We start from the raw sequence: 19,044 nt of genomic DNA, 5'->3' as shown, positions 1-19,044 counted from the left end.
TCACAAATATATATATATATATTTATATATATGTATATATATGTACAGCACCAGAGACTGTTAGATCCGTTCCCCCTGGAGTCATTGCAGTTTGTGATAAATGAAACATTTCAGAATTGCAGTATAAAATATGGCCATAAAAAATCTTCTTTCTTCTAGTCCTTCACTGAGCGTGCACTGCAGGGTGGGATCACACGGAGGCAACCGGCCAGCCCAGCCGCCTGCCCGCTCCTCGCCGCCCCGGCTCTCACTTGCTCCCTGTGTGCACTGTGGTCACTGTGGTGGGTCTGGGTCTCCGATCCCCTCCTACCGCAGAAACGCCTGAAGAAGCAGATGAAACAAAACTACAGAGAGTGGATGGAGACATACCTAAAAGGAAAGCCAGAAACAGAGTTAGCAATGTTGGTTTTGGAGGCGGGAGGGCGGGGAAAGCTGAGTTTGTTTTGTAGCACGCTACAGAGCAGAGAGGACCACAGCTGGAGACGGACAGCACTCCTGCTCTTCCCGCAGCAGTGGGTTGGCTGGGTACCTCCGTGGGACATCTGCCCTCCTGGCCTCCAGCCGTTCACCTACTGCCACCGCTGGCAGTTGCATATGCATGTGGCAATGAATAAATGTCCGGCTTTGGCATGTGTTCAACCAGACTGGTTCAGCATTTCTGGGGCTGAAGACAAAGAGTTGTGGGATCCAAAAATCCCTCCAGCACTGTATTTGCTCAGAACAATTTTCTTCATGGGCATGTTAAAGATGATTAAACTTCTCATCAGAGCTATCGAGCCAAACGAAGAGACTGTGTACCTGGACTAAAAAAAGTTTCCCCAGGCATCCTGCAAAGCTGCTGATATAAAAGTACAGTGGGTCAAATTCATTGCTGAGTTCCATTAAACCCCCTAGGGGGAATGTACATTTGTGTGACTTAGACATCATTCTAGCAACAGCTTATGTCACTCCAGGTTTAGCTGGTATGTCTCCAGGACTTCCAGCTAAGAGACATAGGTTGATGTAGACTGAGTATCTGCACTCAAAATTTACCCAGGCAGTTCTTTTTGAACTAATCAAAGGCTTCTGGTGGATATTTTTTTATGAAAAAAGGGGGTTAGCTAAATTAAAATGTTTGTAGAACGTGTCCACTTCCAGTGAAGCCTCCACCACAGCTTTAAAAGTCAAAATTCTCCAAAGCATAACCCCTGAAAACCCGAGGCAGGCTGGGTTTTGAATGACACATTCAAGATTTTGCTATTCTAGTACAACATCAGCAGTTCCTACGGAAAGCAATAATGAAGAGAAATAAAATATATCCCTGCCAGAGCTTTCCACAGATGAACGACTCCTCTCCCAGCAGCTGTTGAGACCCCGCAGGAGATATCCTTGGATTTTGCCAGTGCGTGCAGCAGCCCATGCAATTTGGCAGCCTTGTAGGCACTGATGTGCAAAGGTAGCTCTGGTGCGAGTGAAGCTGCCGAATGGGGAGCCGGCACGGTCACCTTATTCTGACGAGATGCAGGCTCAGGGCGATTAGAAATACAGCTCATTTTTTCGGCCTGGATTAAACCTATATTAATACATTCTCAGACTGGAACTTGATATGGCCCCTTAATTACTCAGGATCCTTTTGATGCTTGTTACGACTTTTAACTACTTGTTCATGTTTCAGGGGGGCATTCCAACCTCAGGGATGTCTATGCTGTACCTACACATCCCATTTCCAAGTTGACAGTTTGGCTTCATACTTCTATTACTTTAAAAATAGAGAGATGTAGGTCCTGTATTTAATCTAGGCAGTCAAATCATGTCTCAACAGAATAAACTAGGCATGGACTGAGAATCAGGCCAATGCACTTGAGAAATCCCAACTGACTCACTTTGACTTCCCTGACAGGTAGCGTAATCCAGCCTAACGTATCATCCCTGCTCTGTCCTAATACGGAGAACAGAATTAGGATGCAGCCTGACATAACCCACTCCCAGGCGAAGGCTGTATTTAATTGTCTTTGATGTGAAATTGTTGCATTTGAAACTATTTGGAGAGCTCATTAAATGTCTATTAATAGCATTACATTTCGTAATGGTGGCACAGCTGTTTCATGTAACTTGCTGCACGGGATCTTTCTCGTGCAAGAAATGTGTTACCAGAGAAAACCACTGAGAAAGAAAGAGGCAGGACAGAGACCTCAGAGGTTTCTTTATCCCAACAGGAGCTATATGGCAGAGCGCCTTTGATAGATCAGCTCCCTCTCAGTGTCGTTCCCTGTATTTGCTGCTGGGTCTCCTCACTGGTTCCCTGGGGCTCTGGCATCTCCTAACTAATTAATTTCTTTGAGGAAGGGAAGCTCTTCAGTACTGTCTGATGAGCTGGACTTAACCTGGATGCTTGGAAATCTTCCAATACTTTTCTGCCTCATATTTCTGACATGAAAAATTATGACCTATCTTAACACATCTATTTTATAATTCGTATCCTGGCTGACTTCACCACTGCAAAACACATTTGGATTCTGCAGTGGTTAAACAGACTTTGTTCTCTTCCCACCCTTTTTGTTCACAGATGTTTATCTATTATTATTCAGATTACTCGGTGCTATTAATTAACACCATTTGAGATTAATCAAATGGATGGATGGAGACTAATCAGCCACTAGTTCAACAGCAAAGCATTTACCAGATGCTCTAGACCTAAGTGGGGTCCAACTTAGCCATGCTGCAGCGGGAGCCAAAATAAAGGTGCATTTCTCCCCTGCAAGGGGTTTCCACATGTCTGTCCTGCTAGTGCATGCTTGGAACGCTTTGTGGCTGGTCAGTGCTGCGTGGCTCCTTTGCAGGTGCCAGATGTGTGCCAGGAGCGCAGTGATGGCTTTTCGGCAGCGGCTGCAGGATTTGGCACTGGGCATTGCAAACCGGGCACTGGGCGGTGAGGAATCCCCATCAGGCCTGGAGTGCAGAGGGAAGGGGCTCTCCTCTGGTTCGGCTACAGCATGGGCTGGTAAAAACATCTCATGCAGCACCCAGAAGGCAGGTCCCACCCTAGTCACGGGGGAAACGGTGCCTGTGACAGCACCAGATGCCACAGCTTCCACACAGAGCCGCAGGGACTGTGGCTGGGCCATGTCCTCGTCAAGGAGCAGAGGCTGGCCGGCAGGGTTGGCAAAGGCAGAGAGCAACACCATCCAAAACTCATCCTGAAGAGTAGGTGCTTTCTGCTCCAGAGCCGTGCGGGGTGTAGTCTAGAAATGACCACTTTGGTCCCCGGTGAAGTGAGCACTGACCTGCAGTACCGTAAGCTATTAGCATTTCTTTTTGGTGCTGCACCTTAAAATAATCTCCTCTAATTGTAAAGTCCACATCCCTTCATTTCATGACAAAAAATTCTCTACAGATAGACAGAAGAGAATAAAAGAAATGCTCAGAAGCCAGAGATTAAACAGGCTCCATGCAAAGGATACATTTCTGTCTTCCAAATGATCCTTTGCTGCCACGTCTCCTGCCCTGGCATTCAGGAAAAAAAATATATCCCAAGTATCCAACTCCATCGAGCAGCTTGCAAATCTCAGTTGTAGCACATACAACAAGGCAGCGGGCCAAGTCCCGTTGTGGCGTACAGAGCCTGAATCCTGCTCAGAGAAATGAGCCTTTTTGTACGGGAACTTAATTTGGCCCAGGAAGAGGGAAGCTGGGTCAGACTGGCAGGATCAGTCTCTTCCATGGAAAATGGAGATGGAAAGTGAGCCAATTCTTACAGAAAAATGTCTTATCATAATACTGGAAACTTAAATATAAACAGTTTGAGTAAACTTTTTCAGTTTTCAACCAAGTGCAAAAGTTTTCTGCTGTGGGGGTCTAGGTCTTTTTCCCAAGCGAAAGCCCTTTTTCTTCACAAGAAACAGTGTTTTTCTCTCAAAAATTCACTGAGCTAAGAACTCATTTTTTTTTAATACATAAACTTTTCCAATTGAATCTTTTTTTTTTTCTTTTGCCTCCTCAGGTAAAAACGATGGTTTCACTCCCTTTTCAGTCTTTATTTTAAACACCTGCTTGCTCAAAGCCAAACCTACTGAAAGCGAGGACTGCAGTCTGGGGGTCAAGGAGAAACTGGGGATCCCGCGAATTTGCTCGGCTGTCACACCACAGGCTTTCCTGGGGTGTTAGCTACTCACAATCTTTCCGCGTGGCTGCGTCGGGAAGCGGTGCGGCGAGGCTGAGGGTGTTCGACACGCTGGCACTCGTGCTGTCCAGGCTGCTGCCGAGGTGCAACCGTCTCATGTGTCGCACAACTGCTGTGGCATTAAATGCTTGCTGGAGAAAAAAACCAAGAAATAATTAAAAAATTGGGGGTGGGAGGGTTACTCCTGCTCCTCTTCTGGCTGCTCAGAGTAGTCAGAAGTGAGTGAGCCCGTAAGTTCTGAGCAACCTGATCCACTTGCAGATGTTCCTGCTCACTGCAGAGGTGTTGTTCTAGAAGACCTTCAAAGGTCCTTTCTGGCCTAAAACATCTATGATATGGATCTGTATATATGATATATTTTTCAAACTTTTCCCAGTTTCTAGTTTTCAAGCTAGAAACAGCAATATCTAACCATACGCGTTTCTGCCCTGGTCCTGCTCCCCGTCACTCCTTCTAGCACACAGCTGGGATGTGGCAGCCTACAAGGAAAGTAATATTTGGCACAACCTTCTCTGCACACAGAGTGTGCTCCACATTGCTTCGTGTCCCGCCGTGGCGCTGACCACAACTCCACAATACAGCCACGGGTGCTTTAGCTATGAGCAGCCCCAGCCCCACCTCTCATGCTCATTACATTTATGTACTCGGTTAGTAGCATCCTCTATAAAAGCCCCTCCGGGGGCCATGTAACCTGCGTCTGGACCAACTGCTTTGACCAAGATTTTGGACCACAAAAGCACTCACAGAATTGAAGGGTGACCATACGGCCGCTGCGTTAGCAGAGTTATGTGTCTAAGCGTCACCCCTGAGAACAGGTCACTTACTCTCCACTTGCTTTTTGCAAAGTTCTTCCGGATCTGAGCACTGACCGACTCGTGGATGTTTTTGTTGAGTGCTGTATCACCAGCGATCCTGAAAGGGACAGACAGGACAAATGTTAGGAGATCTTTTGCTTTCCTTGAATACGTTTTTGTCTTCTCCTCCACAGAGAAGTCTGTCCAAGGTGCGACTGCTCCTGCAGCGATGATTTCATTCAGACAAGGGCTCAAACTTCCCACTGCCGTCTCTGCTGGCAGCAGTGGTGGAAAATACGGAGCAATAAAAGCAAGCACAGATAAGGCTTGTAGGTCTGGCAGCTACAAAGAGGTAGAACCTTATTTTGCTGGTGCGCCACTGCTTTCTGTCACCACTACAGCCCTACATGAAAACATTCTACCTTTGGTTTTTTCTTTACATCTAAAGATTTAGCATCAACAGGCTGAAACTACTTTTAGCCTCAGCCATGCAGCAGCTTCCAGAGCCACTCCAACCTGTCTGATTCCTGTTTGCTCTGGAGATTTTCCTGCCACCCCGCAATGTACATAGCCATTCATCACAATTAATGTAGATTTACAGTGAAGCGGATACACGGACGCTCACTAAACCCGCACAGGCTGCACACATAGCTTAAGCTGAACAACACTCAGCCTAAAAACTTGACTGATCTTGTGCATCAAGACACATTCAAATCTCCACTAAACACAGTTGTTTCAAGGGAATTCTGTTGAATCATTTAACTCCTCAAGGCATGAGATCTGTTGCAAGAGTAGGCACCATAGTGGACTGATGCTGGGCCGTGCGCTGGGGTAATTAGTGCAATCTAGTGCAGGTGATGCCAGGAAGCAAAGATTGTCCCCTATGTTGTGATGTTTTCAGAAATCAGTGTTTTCAGTCACAGTGTACAGAACCAATGTCCGTTAGCAATCATAAAATCATAAAAAATCGAATAATCTATCTGGCCCGGAGCCTTCAATAAAGTAATCAGAGAGTCTGGGGGACTCAGCAATCATCTAGTTCTTCCTCCCAACCCAGTTCTGTCAAAATAATGTTGACATATTTGGCTAATCAGCCCTTACAGAGCTCAAAAAGATGGAGACTCCTCAGGCAACCTATTCCAGTGCCCCACTATCTGCCAGAAGACATGGAAAATCGTTTATTCCCTTTGTCTTTGAAGCACCCTTTCACATATTTGAAGACCGTTATCATGTCTTCTCCCCGTCTTCTCTTCTCTAGACTAAACAAACTGATTCTTTCACTGCTTCTTCATAACTCATACTTTCTAATCCTCTGATCTAGTGAGCTTCTCTGGACTTTCTCCAACTAGTCCACATCTTCCTTAGAGGGCGGTACCCAAATTGTTCACTGCTTTCCAACTAAGGCAGCAGAATGGCAGCAATGCTCTGTGTTTCTTAAAAGATGAAACTCTGCTTACATACCCCAGCCTGCTGTTTCCATGAATTGGAGACATTTCTTTCATTTTGCCAAGATCATTCCAAACTGTTCTTTAACTGTTCTGTAAAGCTGTTCTTCAAAGGACATGCAGCTTTTTCTACCTTCATGTCAATGGCACCTCTAAGAAGTGCTCTCTGGGACCAATCTTCTCCACACAAATTGCTCCCCTCCTTTCTGCTGGCAACACTCACTCAGGATGTCAGAGAGATGAGAGGAACTACTTACTCTTGGGAGGAAAGTGAGGGACTAAAGCCCAATCTCCCAAGGGTGGAGAGCCACCAATCCCATTCTGTTGCAACTGAGCTACTCTACATTGAATTATTCAAGAGTACTGGAGCCAGCAGGACTGTGGTCAGGAAGGAGCAGGGTCCCCATGTGGGGCAGCCCACCTCCAACCGGGAAGGGCACTTGTCTGACTGCCACTGCCACATAACCTTGATCTCAAGCAGCGAAATAACTGGTATCATGAACAAAGCATGGTTCCCAGGGCACCTGACATACTCTTGAGGGTCTCTATGCCTTTGATGGAGAAGGGGAGGTGTTTGACCGAGAACTGGAAGATCTTCAGATCTTCCTCTGAAAAGGATTCCTTCTGAACACCTCTCCCACTACAAGCTGGTCTGGATTTCCCATTGGGCCAGGTGGCTAAAAGCTTGGTGAGACAGTATCCAGGTGAAGCATCATGTTCACTGTTTCACCCTCATTCAGAGGCTCAGCACAGACCCTGATGAAACTCATGCAGTATATACTCCCAGAAGGATACAAAGCCCAGCTGGCCTTGCACCCACCACAACAGTGCATTTCCTGTATTTCTCTAGCGTGAAATCATCATGTGAGGCAGCTCCTACAGCTTTACCACAGCCACACCTACATGACACAAGTGACATGACACAGAGTGTCCCTGACCACCTCCAGGTCACTGCTATGAAGAGCTGACCAGAAGCCTGGGAAATCTCTAGCTCTACTGCCTGTCCTGCACAGCTCGTTAGCTGAGGTGCACAAGTGTGCGCAGATTTGTGTCCACTGTCCTTGCACACTGCTTGGCCTTTTGGTGGAGATGGGCCCTAGCAGAGTTTCCCGGTGGGAATGCAAACTGCTGGTCAGGATCAGTCCAAAATGTCATGAGAGCTCTGCTCAGCCAAGAACACCTTGGTGAAGGCAGGTGCCCTCAACACATATCAGCTAGGAGCGCTGAACATCATATTGCAGATCTGCAGAAGAAAACTAAGCCAAACACTTAATATGTGGACATCTACAGGCCAAAGAATCCGTTCACTAACTGATCAGAAAGACCTGCATAAGAAAATGTACTTACTTACATTCACAAAGAACTTTTTTCCTAAAAGCTAATGAAGCATTTTGTTTTATGAACAAGTTTGTTAACCAGCTGTATGAGCACAGATCATGTTTCCCACCTGTCAGATTTTATTTTTGAAACACGGTCTGAACAAGTTCTTGGGGTATGAAACCCTGGCCAACTCTTCCAGCAGATCTTTCCTGCCAGTCTCCACAAGGATTTGCAAATGCATTTTTGCTATATGAAACTCCTCATTGGGCGCCGTAGCTCAAATGCAGGCTATACATGTTTTTGAGTTTAGGTATAATTTTCTGAAATGCTGATGGTTTCAGTAAGAAATTGCTGGTTCCAATAGTTCACAGTCTTCTACCACCACTAACTCTATGCTCACTAAGTGATTCTTGTAATTCTAGGAAAAAAGTCTTGGCATTTGGTGTTTCCTAAATAGGCAGAATAGTACTTGTTTACTTCACAAGGGGATGGACAGACACCCTGTGAAGCCCTCAGATGCTACCGTGGTGGGGACGGACCATCCTACATCTGAGGTCCCTCCAGCAGCATGAGCACCGTGAAGACGCTAGTTTTTAATCGGAGCCAAGTAACAGCAGTGCTGGGGCTAGTTCGGCACAGCAGGATCCGTTCAAACACGTGCTGGTATGCTGAACAGTGTGGCTCAAAACGCAGCCCCTGCTGCCAAAACTGGGTGTGGGATCGTTCTCCAAGCTGCCTCTGAAGAACTATCCTGTTAATGGTGCAATGCTGTAACACGAGGACTCTGCTTTTATACTGTATTTTGCACCTGGAGGATCTTTTATAAACTTTTATAAAATACCCGTGGTGTTATAGTGTTTATAGTATAGTTCTGCTTCTAGGGAAATGAGAAATGTGAACATCCATTTGCTGTTGGTGTTTTGCTGTAGATATGGTGGTTTAAGGACACAGGCCGGAGAGGTGGAGGTGAGCAGGTGGAAGTCATATCTTTTATACAATCAACTGGTAGAGGCTGAAAAATGAAATAAGCTTTTGGGCACACCCACCCACCCCGAGGTGGGTGTCATGAGCATCATCACATCTATACTGAAGGTATTTAATCATGAACTGCGAAGATAATGTATGAAATTTAATAGAGATCTTGGTTTTAGAACACATTATAATCACCCTTCCACCTCTCCTCGACTCTCCAAGTCCACAGGCTATAAATCATCTTGCTTTTCCTTTGAGGCCAAAAATACCTCAGTACCTTTATTCTCGCCTCCCCTGCACAACATACCTTTCTCCCACAGGAATCAGCTCTGTTTTCCCTGAGAAACAGCCATGTTCTGTTTCAGAGGTGATCAAACTGATGCATATCTACTCAAACCCTGAGCAAAGTTCTTGGCTCATTTGAAGTTAACGGTGTCAGCACTGAAGCTTTGTTTTGCCAACTATACCAGTTATTTCTACCGACCACACATGTACTCAAAAATAAAATCAAACAAATCAGAGTATCGCATGATTTCTTATCATGCTGCCCATCACCCAGAACCAAACAAGGACTGATTAGCCTAACCAGAACCTGGCTTTTCTCTAGAGGTCCCTGTTTTGTGCGTCTGAAAGCAGCTACATCCTAACAATGGATTAGGGAACTTGCTGTTGAAGCTGGTCTTACATTCCGCTGTAAATATTCAAGTGTCTAACCCTGCACATGATGGGAATCTCATCTAATGACATTAGTATCTAATTTATTTCAGCTCTCCATCTGGGTTCGAAGCTATCACAGCAATTTATCTGGCCATCCCACTTCTAAGCTCTGAGAGGAACCTCCAACAAAGACAAATCCCAGTAAATTTCCTTTTGGATGGTTCTTTGCTAGCATACTGCAAGCACATGTCTCTCGCATCCTCCCTGCCCACGATGGCAGGCAGAGTCTTTCATCTACCGTTCTTTTCTGAACCTTCATCCTGAAGGCAGCCAAGTCAAACGTGGTGCTGGCCAAACAGTGCTTGGAAATGCTCTTGAGTACAATGACAGGAAACACAGAGTTAGCTGTAATGGATAACGCTGAAGGATCACAACTCTTCTATGCATACGCACACACGTACATATACACACACATCCACACATGCATGTGTATAACCACACGCACGCACACACTGTATCAGCGATGCTCCAAAATAAATAGAGTGCAGGGACAAACCCGGTAAGAGTTCGATCTAATGTTGTAAACATCAGCAGTTCCCTTCAGGGAGCCCTTTTCACACTTCAAACAACATCGTCCGAGAACTGCGCTCTTTGTAAACCATGTCCTTTCCCTGGGTGGAAATTATTATCTGGCTCATGCTTTCTGGCACATAATAAACACTCAGGGTCATGGTCACAATTTGCAGAGGCTCAATCCTTGCCAAAGCTTTGTGACTCTTCAGCGTAGGTGGGGATGTACGTCATCATGTCCCAGGTATCCGCTCTCCCTCTGCACAAGCAGTGGGGAAAGGCACGAGGGCCACGCTTGTACCTGTGGACACAGGTGTCTAATTTAGGCGCCACAGACTCCTTCTCCTCTATACAACCTCTACAGGGAGGTGATACATATATTACCTGTTCAGTTACGTGTCCCAGGTCACCTTTGATACCGTATCTGGCTTCAGCACAGTCTGAAATCCCATTTAAGGTCACTTGGGTAATGCATGACAGCAAATAAATTCACTGTCGGTTCACTCCAATTCCTAAAGCAGCTTCCTAATGGTTGGACTTTCTCCTTGGCCTCTGAAGACTGTTTTCTTCCCCTCTTACCTGAACCTGGAGGCTGAATTTATGGCTGCAGGTCCCAGCTTGACCTGATGGGGAGTGCAGTGTGATCCTATAGCTGGAAAAAAAGAGGTCCTCGGCTTTCTGCCGCTCACCCTTAATCACTGCAGCCGGAGCAAATGCCCTAAACAGGATGTGGGTTCTGACACGGCAATATATCTAAGAAACTTAATTGCCGTCATTAATATGAGCGAGGGAAACACTAAAATGTATCAAGCTGCAGCAAAATGTTCCCACTCTTGTTAACTTCATTTTCCATGTCCTTTTCGAAAAGTCACGGTGGAACAACTAAGCAGAACATTGCACCTCTGCAACACACCATACACAGTGCAAAGAGAAAGATATGCTATAAAATAAATAACTTTTCTGATGGAAAGCATAAGTCACCTGTATATTACACTGGAGTAACCTGTATAAACGGACAGATTGTACAGGCGAGGGTGCAATCGTTATGCCCACAAGTCTCACATATTGCACTGTTTCAGCTCCCATCCCTCACTGCAATTATTAGCATCATTTTCTGCCAACTCCGAGTTTAACATACCGTCCCTCTGCCAAGGCCACTGGATTATAAATAGCAAAACATCACGTAAATGCAGGCATGTGGGGAGCAGATACAGCACAGAAAAGCGGGCCATTGGGAAGAAGTATTTACTTTTTTTAGGGTCTGATCCTGTGCAAACATTTAGTCATGTGAATAGCTGGCTCTTCTAGAGCAGTTTCCTGAAATTCAAAGAGATTATTAACCTTAAAGGCACAAATGCAGTATCTTGCAAGATCCAGTTCTTGAGAGCCTTGTTTGGAAGTTCTTAATAAAAACACATCAATTAAAATAAGAGGAATATTTAGGAATCAGTTTGTTCTTCACGAATGTTACATATTGAAACAACAAGATCTCATGGCCAGGCAGCCATCTCATGCACAGGTAACTATTTTTATCACAGTCAGGTTATAACATATGTGTTAAGTACTCATCTGATAGATTTCTTCCTAATTTGTGGCTGATTCTAATGATCTGATACTGCAGAAGCAGATTTCACAGGAGGAAGAAGAAGGGAAAGCTGGAAAATGTGTCTATGTGGAGCCACTTCACTGTATATATTAATTATCTACCATTTGCACAGCACCAGTGACTTGGGTAGGTGTTCCGTGTTCCACTGGTGAGACAAAGCGACAAACTCCAACTCTCACTGAAGTCAGTGGTAAAACTCCCATTAACCTCAGTGGAATCAGGATATCACTTCACGGAAGCTCTAGGGTTCAAAGATGCTTTTCCAGTTATGCTGCTCTACAGAACCAGTTGTGCAGACCAAAAAATACCTTTTATGAGATGCCATTAAGGGCTACTTGAACTGTAAGAACTCTGCTAGAGCACAAAATTTATAGGACCACCTGAAGTCTTCTCTGAACCATCTCTTCCCACTAAGCCAGTGGTTCTATGTACCTCATTACTCTTGATCACACACAGAGAAGACGACAAACACTGTGTGGGTGCTATGGAAGGTGAGGCTGCTAATAGGTCTATGCTGAAAAACACATGCTCTTATGAAAAGGTGGAACAGGATGTCCCCATTATAAAGCCACGACAGCCTGGCACCGTTGGCTAAACACTTGCACCTTTATCTTCGACTGCTGCAACACTGACTGCAACCATAAGGGAGAGGAACTCAACCCCGGACAACTTGGAAACTTAAACATGCCCAGGCTGAAAGGAGGACACAGCTGACCACTGAGAAGGAGCAGAGAGCTCTCTTCCTCCTCCAACAAAAAGGCCTTCCCCCGCCTTCCAAGGGGAGGGAGGACACCATTGCAACAGATATAATGGCTAGAAGGAGAAAAGAAGCCATAAAAACCTCATTATTTCCTGGCGTAAGCAATCTGGGTGGAAAATGCTTCTTGAGCACTAGCTTGGCAAAAGGAGATCCTATCACTCACTTGGAAATAACAGATAATACCCCTGTGAGTAGCCTTGATTATCCAGAAAGGTATTTTAGTAGCATTTCTCATCACAGGATCAGCCCTTCATAAAAATCACTGAAACCATTTTCCAGAGAGGTCCATAACTGCTCCATTTATGTTACAGGAAGGTTTTCAGAGCAAGGAGGAACAAGATAATGAGTTTTGCCCACGAGCTCCCTTGGGAGGACAGAGGCAGATCTGAAGCTGTATCTTTGGAAACGTCCATGTTTGCTTTCACTGTACAACTGCCCTCCTGTAACCCATCAACACACACCGTTCCTGTGGTGAAGGGAGGTGGATTTGGGATGTGGGGTGGGAACGTGGCGAATATTTCAGCCCTCCCTACTGTGGTGCCATTTGCACATCTGACATCTCAAAGGCTGACCCCTGTGGGCTGTGCTCTACATGGCTGGGAGGTAGCCCTGCAAATGAACCACTGCCCTGCAAAGTCAGCCCGGCAGAAGAGGAGTCCCTGCCAGAGAAATGGGTGAAAACCCTTTTTTGGGGGAGCTGTTTTTAAATGGTAGATTTGATTCTGTAAAAAATACCAAAAATTATGGAGCAGTCTGTGAGTTTCCATTGGCCCCCGGCCATGATACGCAAAAGAAAATAAAGAAGAAAAAAAGGGGGAAGGAAAACACTTTTTATCATTTTGTTCCTTTAGGAGGGCCCAGAAGCTTTGTCTCTTGTAAGTGCCACGTTTCTTTGTTGCACTCCAGCAACCAACACAGATACAGCGAGGCCAAGAGCTGGATGCTTATGTTTTGTGTATCTTGGATTTAAGTCTTTGGAAAATCTGCCTCCGAGTTGTACAAATGGTCACCTCATTCTCTGCTGGGAGTTGCATTCCCATTGTTCATTCTGTATTTCTATATTGACTTTTCTAACTTGTTTAATTTCCTGAGGCTCAGGTCAGTACCATTTAGAATTTTTTTTCCCCATCTCACAAAAGATGGATTTCATTTACCAAATTTCCTTTTTGTCACACAGACAACATAGTTATTGATGGGGCATAGGAGAAAGGGCAGACCCAGGTCTTGACTCCTCCTCATCGCTCGTCTGTATTGATGCCAGACGCTGATGCAGCTAATGACCAAAACATATCTCATTGTCATTGGCGCAGAGGATGAAAAGCAAGAACCTTGCTTTTCTTGATGATTCTTTATTTTTCTCCATGATTTACATTGCCTTCTGCATCCCAAACCCTTCCTAAAACATTTTAATTGCAAAGGCTGAGCCTTTATCTTATCTTCAGCCTAGTTTGTAATCACAGGAGCTGACAATCTGCACTCAGACACTGGTACATCATTCCCCCTATGAAGACATCTTTCCATCTCACTGTATTTCTACCACTTGTGTAGTCATAACTTACTGAACACCTTCACAAGTGCCAAATCTTTAATTAATTATGGGGGCAATCATCAGCCTTTATCAGCATGTAAGCCAGCCTGGTAAAAACCTTGGAAAGGATTTACTTTCCACCTAGTCCCAGGACTGAAAGCAGCAATGAGATGAGACAAACCAGCGAGCGCCAGAGAGAGCAGCATAAAGCCCTTGATGCCAGTCTGAAATGTTTCTTCTAGAGCTACAGCCATTGAGTTTTACTCTGCTTTGAAATTTAACAGGATTTTAAGCCCAGTTCTGGTCCTTCAGAGCTAGAAAGGTCAAGGGGTGTGTTCACGTCTGCTGAGGAAGCAGAGGTGACCACAGCCTTGCTGATCAAGCTCCCCAGCCTCAGAGGGATGCAGACTCCATCCTCCAATCGAATGTCTCCAACTCCCAGCAGAAAGCCGCGCTACCTTACAACTCGCTGACAGCTTCGACGCCCTGCTTTTCTTAGCGTGCATTTTATATTCAACTACACTACTCAAAGCTGATCCCTGTGCTCAAATTGCATCACCAGGATGGTTTTGTGGTCCATCAAGCTGTTGAGATAGTTATGACGCTGGCCTAGTTGCTTTTCTGAGAGGTTATGGACTCTCGGCAAAAGCTGCTGCTCCCCTGTAAACGCACAGCCCAGTGCCCTGATCCAGCCAGTGCTCCAGAAACGGCAAAGGGAGATGGTATTTGTGGTAAGTGTGATAGCACAAAAACACAGTCTAATGCACACCTGGGGTGAAAATGTCATGCCTTTGACTCCTTCATGTTGCAGCTACTGTAACAACCAGAATAATACCTCGCTTCATATATAACGACTCCTGCCCTCAAAGACTTCTATCCAAAGCCCATGCATGGATACAGTTGGTAGTGTAGGGTGATGCTAAGTCACTCAAAACTACATGAGCCCCTCTTGTTTCAGCTACATAATCCTTGGGTAACATTGGTAAAGTCATCCATGTGCAAAGGCATCATCTAATTCGAAGCACTTAACACTGAGTTCTGAATTATGAATAGTTAGATCGGGTACTCTTCCATAGTCACCGCTGAGAGACAGCATTGCTGTAGCCAATCCAGACTCAGATTATCCCTCTCTAGGGCTTTGCGTCTTCCATTCAATGAAAGAGGGTAAACAGCATGTGAAACCTTACAGGTCCTTATTGCAAGTAGGAGGTGGATTGTCACCTAGGAGGACTTCCTTCTTCATGAGATCCTCCTAAGGGCTCTGACACTACCTTGGCAAGGACCTCATGAGCAGGTTGGTGCCCACCTTTCTGCACACCGGCAGAATTCGACCTTTTGCCGCAGAATATGATTTCTGGGTTCAACCATTTTGGCATATTGCACTGCTATACTACAGTCAATGTACATAATTTAGCAATTCACTGAATCCTTACACAGATGCGCAACACAGTGGTGCATGAGATTAAAGCTCGTCATGGTTCTCCAGGAAGATCTGGAGTACAAAGGCAGGGGTTATACGAATAAAAGCACAGAGTTGTTTACTAGAGGATAACATACTACTTGACAGAAAAACCACTTCCGCTCATGAATGTATAACAACGCTCTCTGTCCCAAGAGTTTCACACAGCAGTGACTATTTCTTACCAAGGGTGCCGTGCTGCTTGCTCACAGGTGTATCTTTTATTAGGGTCCTTCTCCATCAGATTCCGAATGAAGTCTTTAGCTGTAAAAAAAAGAGATAATAATTTAAAGCAATAGGGATGGTGCCCAGTTCTGCTGCAGGCTGATCAGCCAACAGCACTGACTAGGCTACCAAGTGCCATCTGTCCACAACACCAGAAAATGGCCCTGAGTCATCTGACAAAGTGACTTAGGACTAAATCCAAGCTATTTACTATGACAGAAAAAAGCTGAAGGTGCCTGCTCCTGCAGGTATAGGTAGGAGTGGGAGGGATGATTCAGAGTCAGCAGAGTCAAGCCTGCCAGCTCCCTGGCCAGCCAAGTGCCTCTGACCACCTCAGTGGTCTGAATATGGCTACATGTGTTGGAGATGCTGGTAGACTGAGTGGGAAACGAAAGGAGAAGGTCCGATGCCACAGTAAGAGCAGCTTCTCCTTGTTCACTCCAAGCAAGCACACACATGGGCGGCTGTGAGGACGTGATGCGTATTTAAAAACAAATTACTGAGGAAAATGGACTCTCCTGAGCATGAGGTAGTGTGTTTTTAATTGACACTATAATGGAAGGAAGGGAGATCACAGCATGGCGTGCATCCAGTAATTTCAGCAGAGAGTAGCTAAAGGAGCTATAGCAAAGCCAAATGTGGCAGGAAAGTCCTTGTGCTGATTTACATGAAGGCCTTTCCCCCCAAATGACAGCACGCCTTCATATTTTCTCCAAAAACCCTTACGGGCTTAAAAACCTCATCACATCTATTTTTAAGCCATCCATCACACAATGATATCTGGACTGCAGATGCAGGCAACGTGAAATGTTCTATGTGAAGATAACAGGATATATAATCATCTTTAAATAAAACATTTATTTTTATATCTCTCCTGCTTTAATCAGGAGTACTAATAAATCAGAAAACTGCATTTCTAGGGATATTTTTGTATGATAAAATATTCCTAGAACTAATTTCTTCTCCTGCATGGAACAGCAGATGTTCCCCTGGGTTGGACGGAGCAAGGACACCGAGCTTGTGTGACCTCTTGGAGACCACACAGCATGTCAGTAGCACAGGCAGGGTGCAGTGCTGAACATGCCCCTGCTGTCACCCACAGCCACTGATGCTGGCCGGCCATGAGCCATGCTGGAGCCAGAAGCCTTTAGGCACATTTGCTGCACAGGTTTGGGGTGACCTCTTGGAGACCACACAGCATGTCAGTAGCACAGGCAGGGTGCAGTGCTGAACATGCCCCTGCTGTCACCCACAGCCACTGATGCTGGCCGGCCATGAGCCATGCTGGAGCCAGAAGCCTTTAGGCACGTTTGCCTGCACAGGTTTGTGTATCTACCTGCCTCTCTGCCAGACTGACTAGAGCAGGGCCAGGCAGGCACTAGGGTTAAATGTCTTCTGCACTGCGTGGGGAACTGGGTGAGCATATGGGCAGCTGTCTGGGTCCGACCACACGGACAGTACTCCCAGTTTCTGAATCTGCTCCCTGCCTCATTTGGAAGCCATCAATTTCTTGGGTTCTTTGCTGTACGCACTGCAGACACGCCTTGGACCCGCTGTGCATCGTCAGTAACAGAGCCAGACTAGTTTGCCACCTTATTAATAATGACACATAAACCATCTGCTTCTTATTTGGATATGATGGAGAAATTTGTCTTCTTGAAAGAAGACTTTGTCTATTTGAGAGAGTCTTCTGCTTTGTTCACCTTCTGTTCCAGCTACATTTCAGTGCTTTGTGTGTGGCTGCACAAAACGGTACTTAACGTGCTCTCCTGCAGAAATAAACGCCCCTAACTAGTTGAGCTGAAAGACATGCACGTTCCCAACAGTTTTCAGTTAAAAGTGGGGAGCACTCTCGCACCCAAAGGATACCTGCAATAGGCATGCATGCATGCATGGCTGGTCCAATTAAATGAGCAGTAGCTTCTTACCAGACTCTGAGATGTCATCCCAGTACGGAGAGTCGAACTCGTACTCCGCCTTAAGGATCTGCTCGAAGAGTTTGGAGTCATTTTCGTCATAGAAAGGGGGATACCCACAGAGCCTAATGGAGAACAAGAAAAGAGAGATGTGACCCTTGGATCTCTCTCTGCTGAGAAGGTGAGAAAGATGGAGGGAGATGAAGGAGAAACTCTTGTTTAAGACTTAAGAAAAGTTTTCAAGCAGACAACCCCTGCCAAGAGAGAAGTTTATTCAGGGACATGTAAATCCACTTCTGAAGATTGGCACCATCCTGGACAAAGAGGAATTCTGTATGGAAGCCGAGTGCTGTTGATCCTGCACTCACTCATGAAGACATCCTGGCCTCCCTCTGCATGCTTTTGGGTGTTTATTACAGAACCATTAGCTTTCCCATCCTCTCCTATATATGTGGTAAGAGGAGCTTTCATGAGCTGCACCCTTCATCCACAGAGCACCAGACCCTCTCAGCCCTCAGCACAACCATTCTCCACCCAGGAGGCTTCTCCATACTGGCTTGACTGCTCTGGTTGTCCCTCTGGACTGTTCTCACCCGATACCTTACACAAACCGCTTACTCTGGCTTTATTCTCCCGGATGGTGGAAAGGCAGTGCAGCGGCTCTGCATACACGCAGGCACAGCAGAGCCTTGGGAACCAGGGACACACAAGAAGTAACAACACCCACCCAGCCACCTGCTTAGCATCAGGACAGGGTTTGAGCACAACCTATGGTCTCTACATTGTGCAAGAGACCGTAGCTGTTTGTACAACTGCGGAGCCACCGGCCACCTGCATGGACCTCATCTCCAGCACAACAGGAGAGAAGAGCTCCAGCAAAACAGGACAAGGAGACCTACAGAGCTATCAGGCAGGGGGCAGGATGGAGCTGCAGGTTGTGTTGGGTTCTGCATTCCCAGGCACAACCAGGAGGAATCATTCCACCTCTGCAGTACAGTCTGCACGGGCTGCACGTGGACCTGCTGCTGTTGCAGAGACACATGGAGAGCCTCTTCCTTTGTCACTTCTGCAAGGGATTTTGCTGCCCACATCAAATTGCCTCCCTTGCCCAAGGCTAACAACAGTGTGTCCTGGTTTTCAGTACTCATAATGAGACTTCTCAGAACACCTAGCCCCAGGACAAGCAGGACACTGAACATTACTTGCCCTGTTTGAGTTACAACACTCAGGGCGCGCCCTCCCAGTTCTGCAGACAGCAAGAGAGGCTCCTCCAGCCCTGCACATCCTGGGCATGGGAAAAACCACATCTGGCACTGCATTAAGCAAATGCAGGGACAAAATTCGTGTGACAGAGATCCCTCACACCCAGCTGATGCTGCATGCAGTAGTCTGTCCCTCTATGCAGACATGCTGGCAAAGATACCCCTTCTTCAGGTTTTAATACCAGTGTGGCAAAGTGTCAGATTTACCTCTGAGACTGGTCCAAGGTTTTAGCAAAGCCACCCTGATCACAGTTAAACAGGCCTTCCTGACTCTACTGTCTCTGTTTAGACATGTCCCAAATTTTTTACTCTTATCTCTAATCTATGGTGTAAATCATTCTTTCACATACCTCGTTGATATTGAAATGATC

The 19,044-nt window shown here is 45.9% G+C and overlaps 1 protein-coding gene across 1 annotated transcript in view; it reads right to left on the bottom strand.

The window, feature by feature from the left end:
* Positions 1 to 247: 247 nt before the first annotated feature.
* Positions 248 to 19,044, bottom strand: part of LOC104496901 (calcium/calmodulin-dependent protein kinase type 1D) — a 191,523-nt gene continuing 172,726 nt past the window's right edge. Inside the window, exons 8-12 of the mRNA XM_010140091.1 lie at positions 17,424 to 17,536; positions 15,456 to 15,534; positions 4,984 to 5,071; positions 4,152 to 4,290; positions 248 to 369 (exon numbers count right to left, since the gene is read on the bottom strand). Coding sequence (XP_010138393.1) covers positions 248 to 369; positions 4,152 to 4,290; positions 4,984 to 5,071; positions 15,456 to 15,534; positions 17,424 to 17,536 — 541 coding nt within the window. The remainder of the gene's footprint in view (positions 370 to 4,151; positions 4,291 to 4,983; positions 5,072 to 15,455; positions 15,535 to 17,423; positions 17,537 to 19,044) is intronic.

This window comes from Buceros rhinoceros, unplaced genomic scaffold (genome assembly GCF_000710305.1).
Source record: "Buceros rhinoceros silvestris isolate BGI_N320 unplaced genomic scaffold, ASM71030v1 scaffold2297, whole genome shotgun sequence".
Classification (NCBI taxonomy): Eukaryota; Metazoa; Chordata; class Aves; order Bucerotiformes; family Bucerotidae; genus Buceros; species Buceros rhinoceros.
The sequence above is the reverse complement of the archived record's forward strand: the minus strand, read 5'-3'. Positions and strand labels throughout refer to the sequence as shown.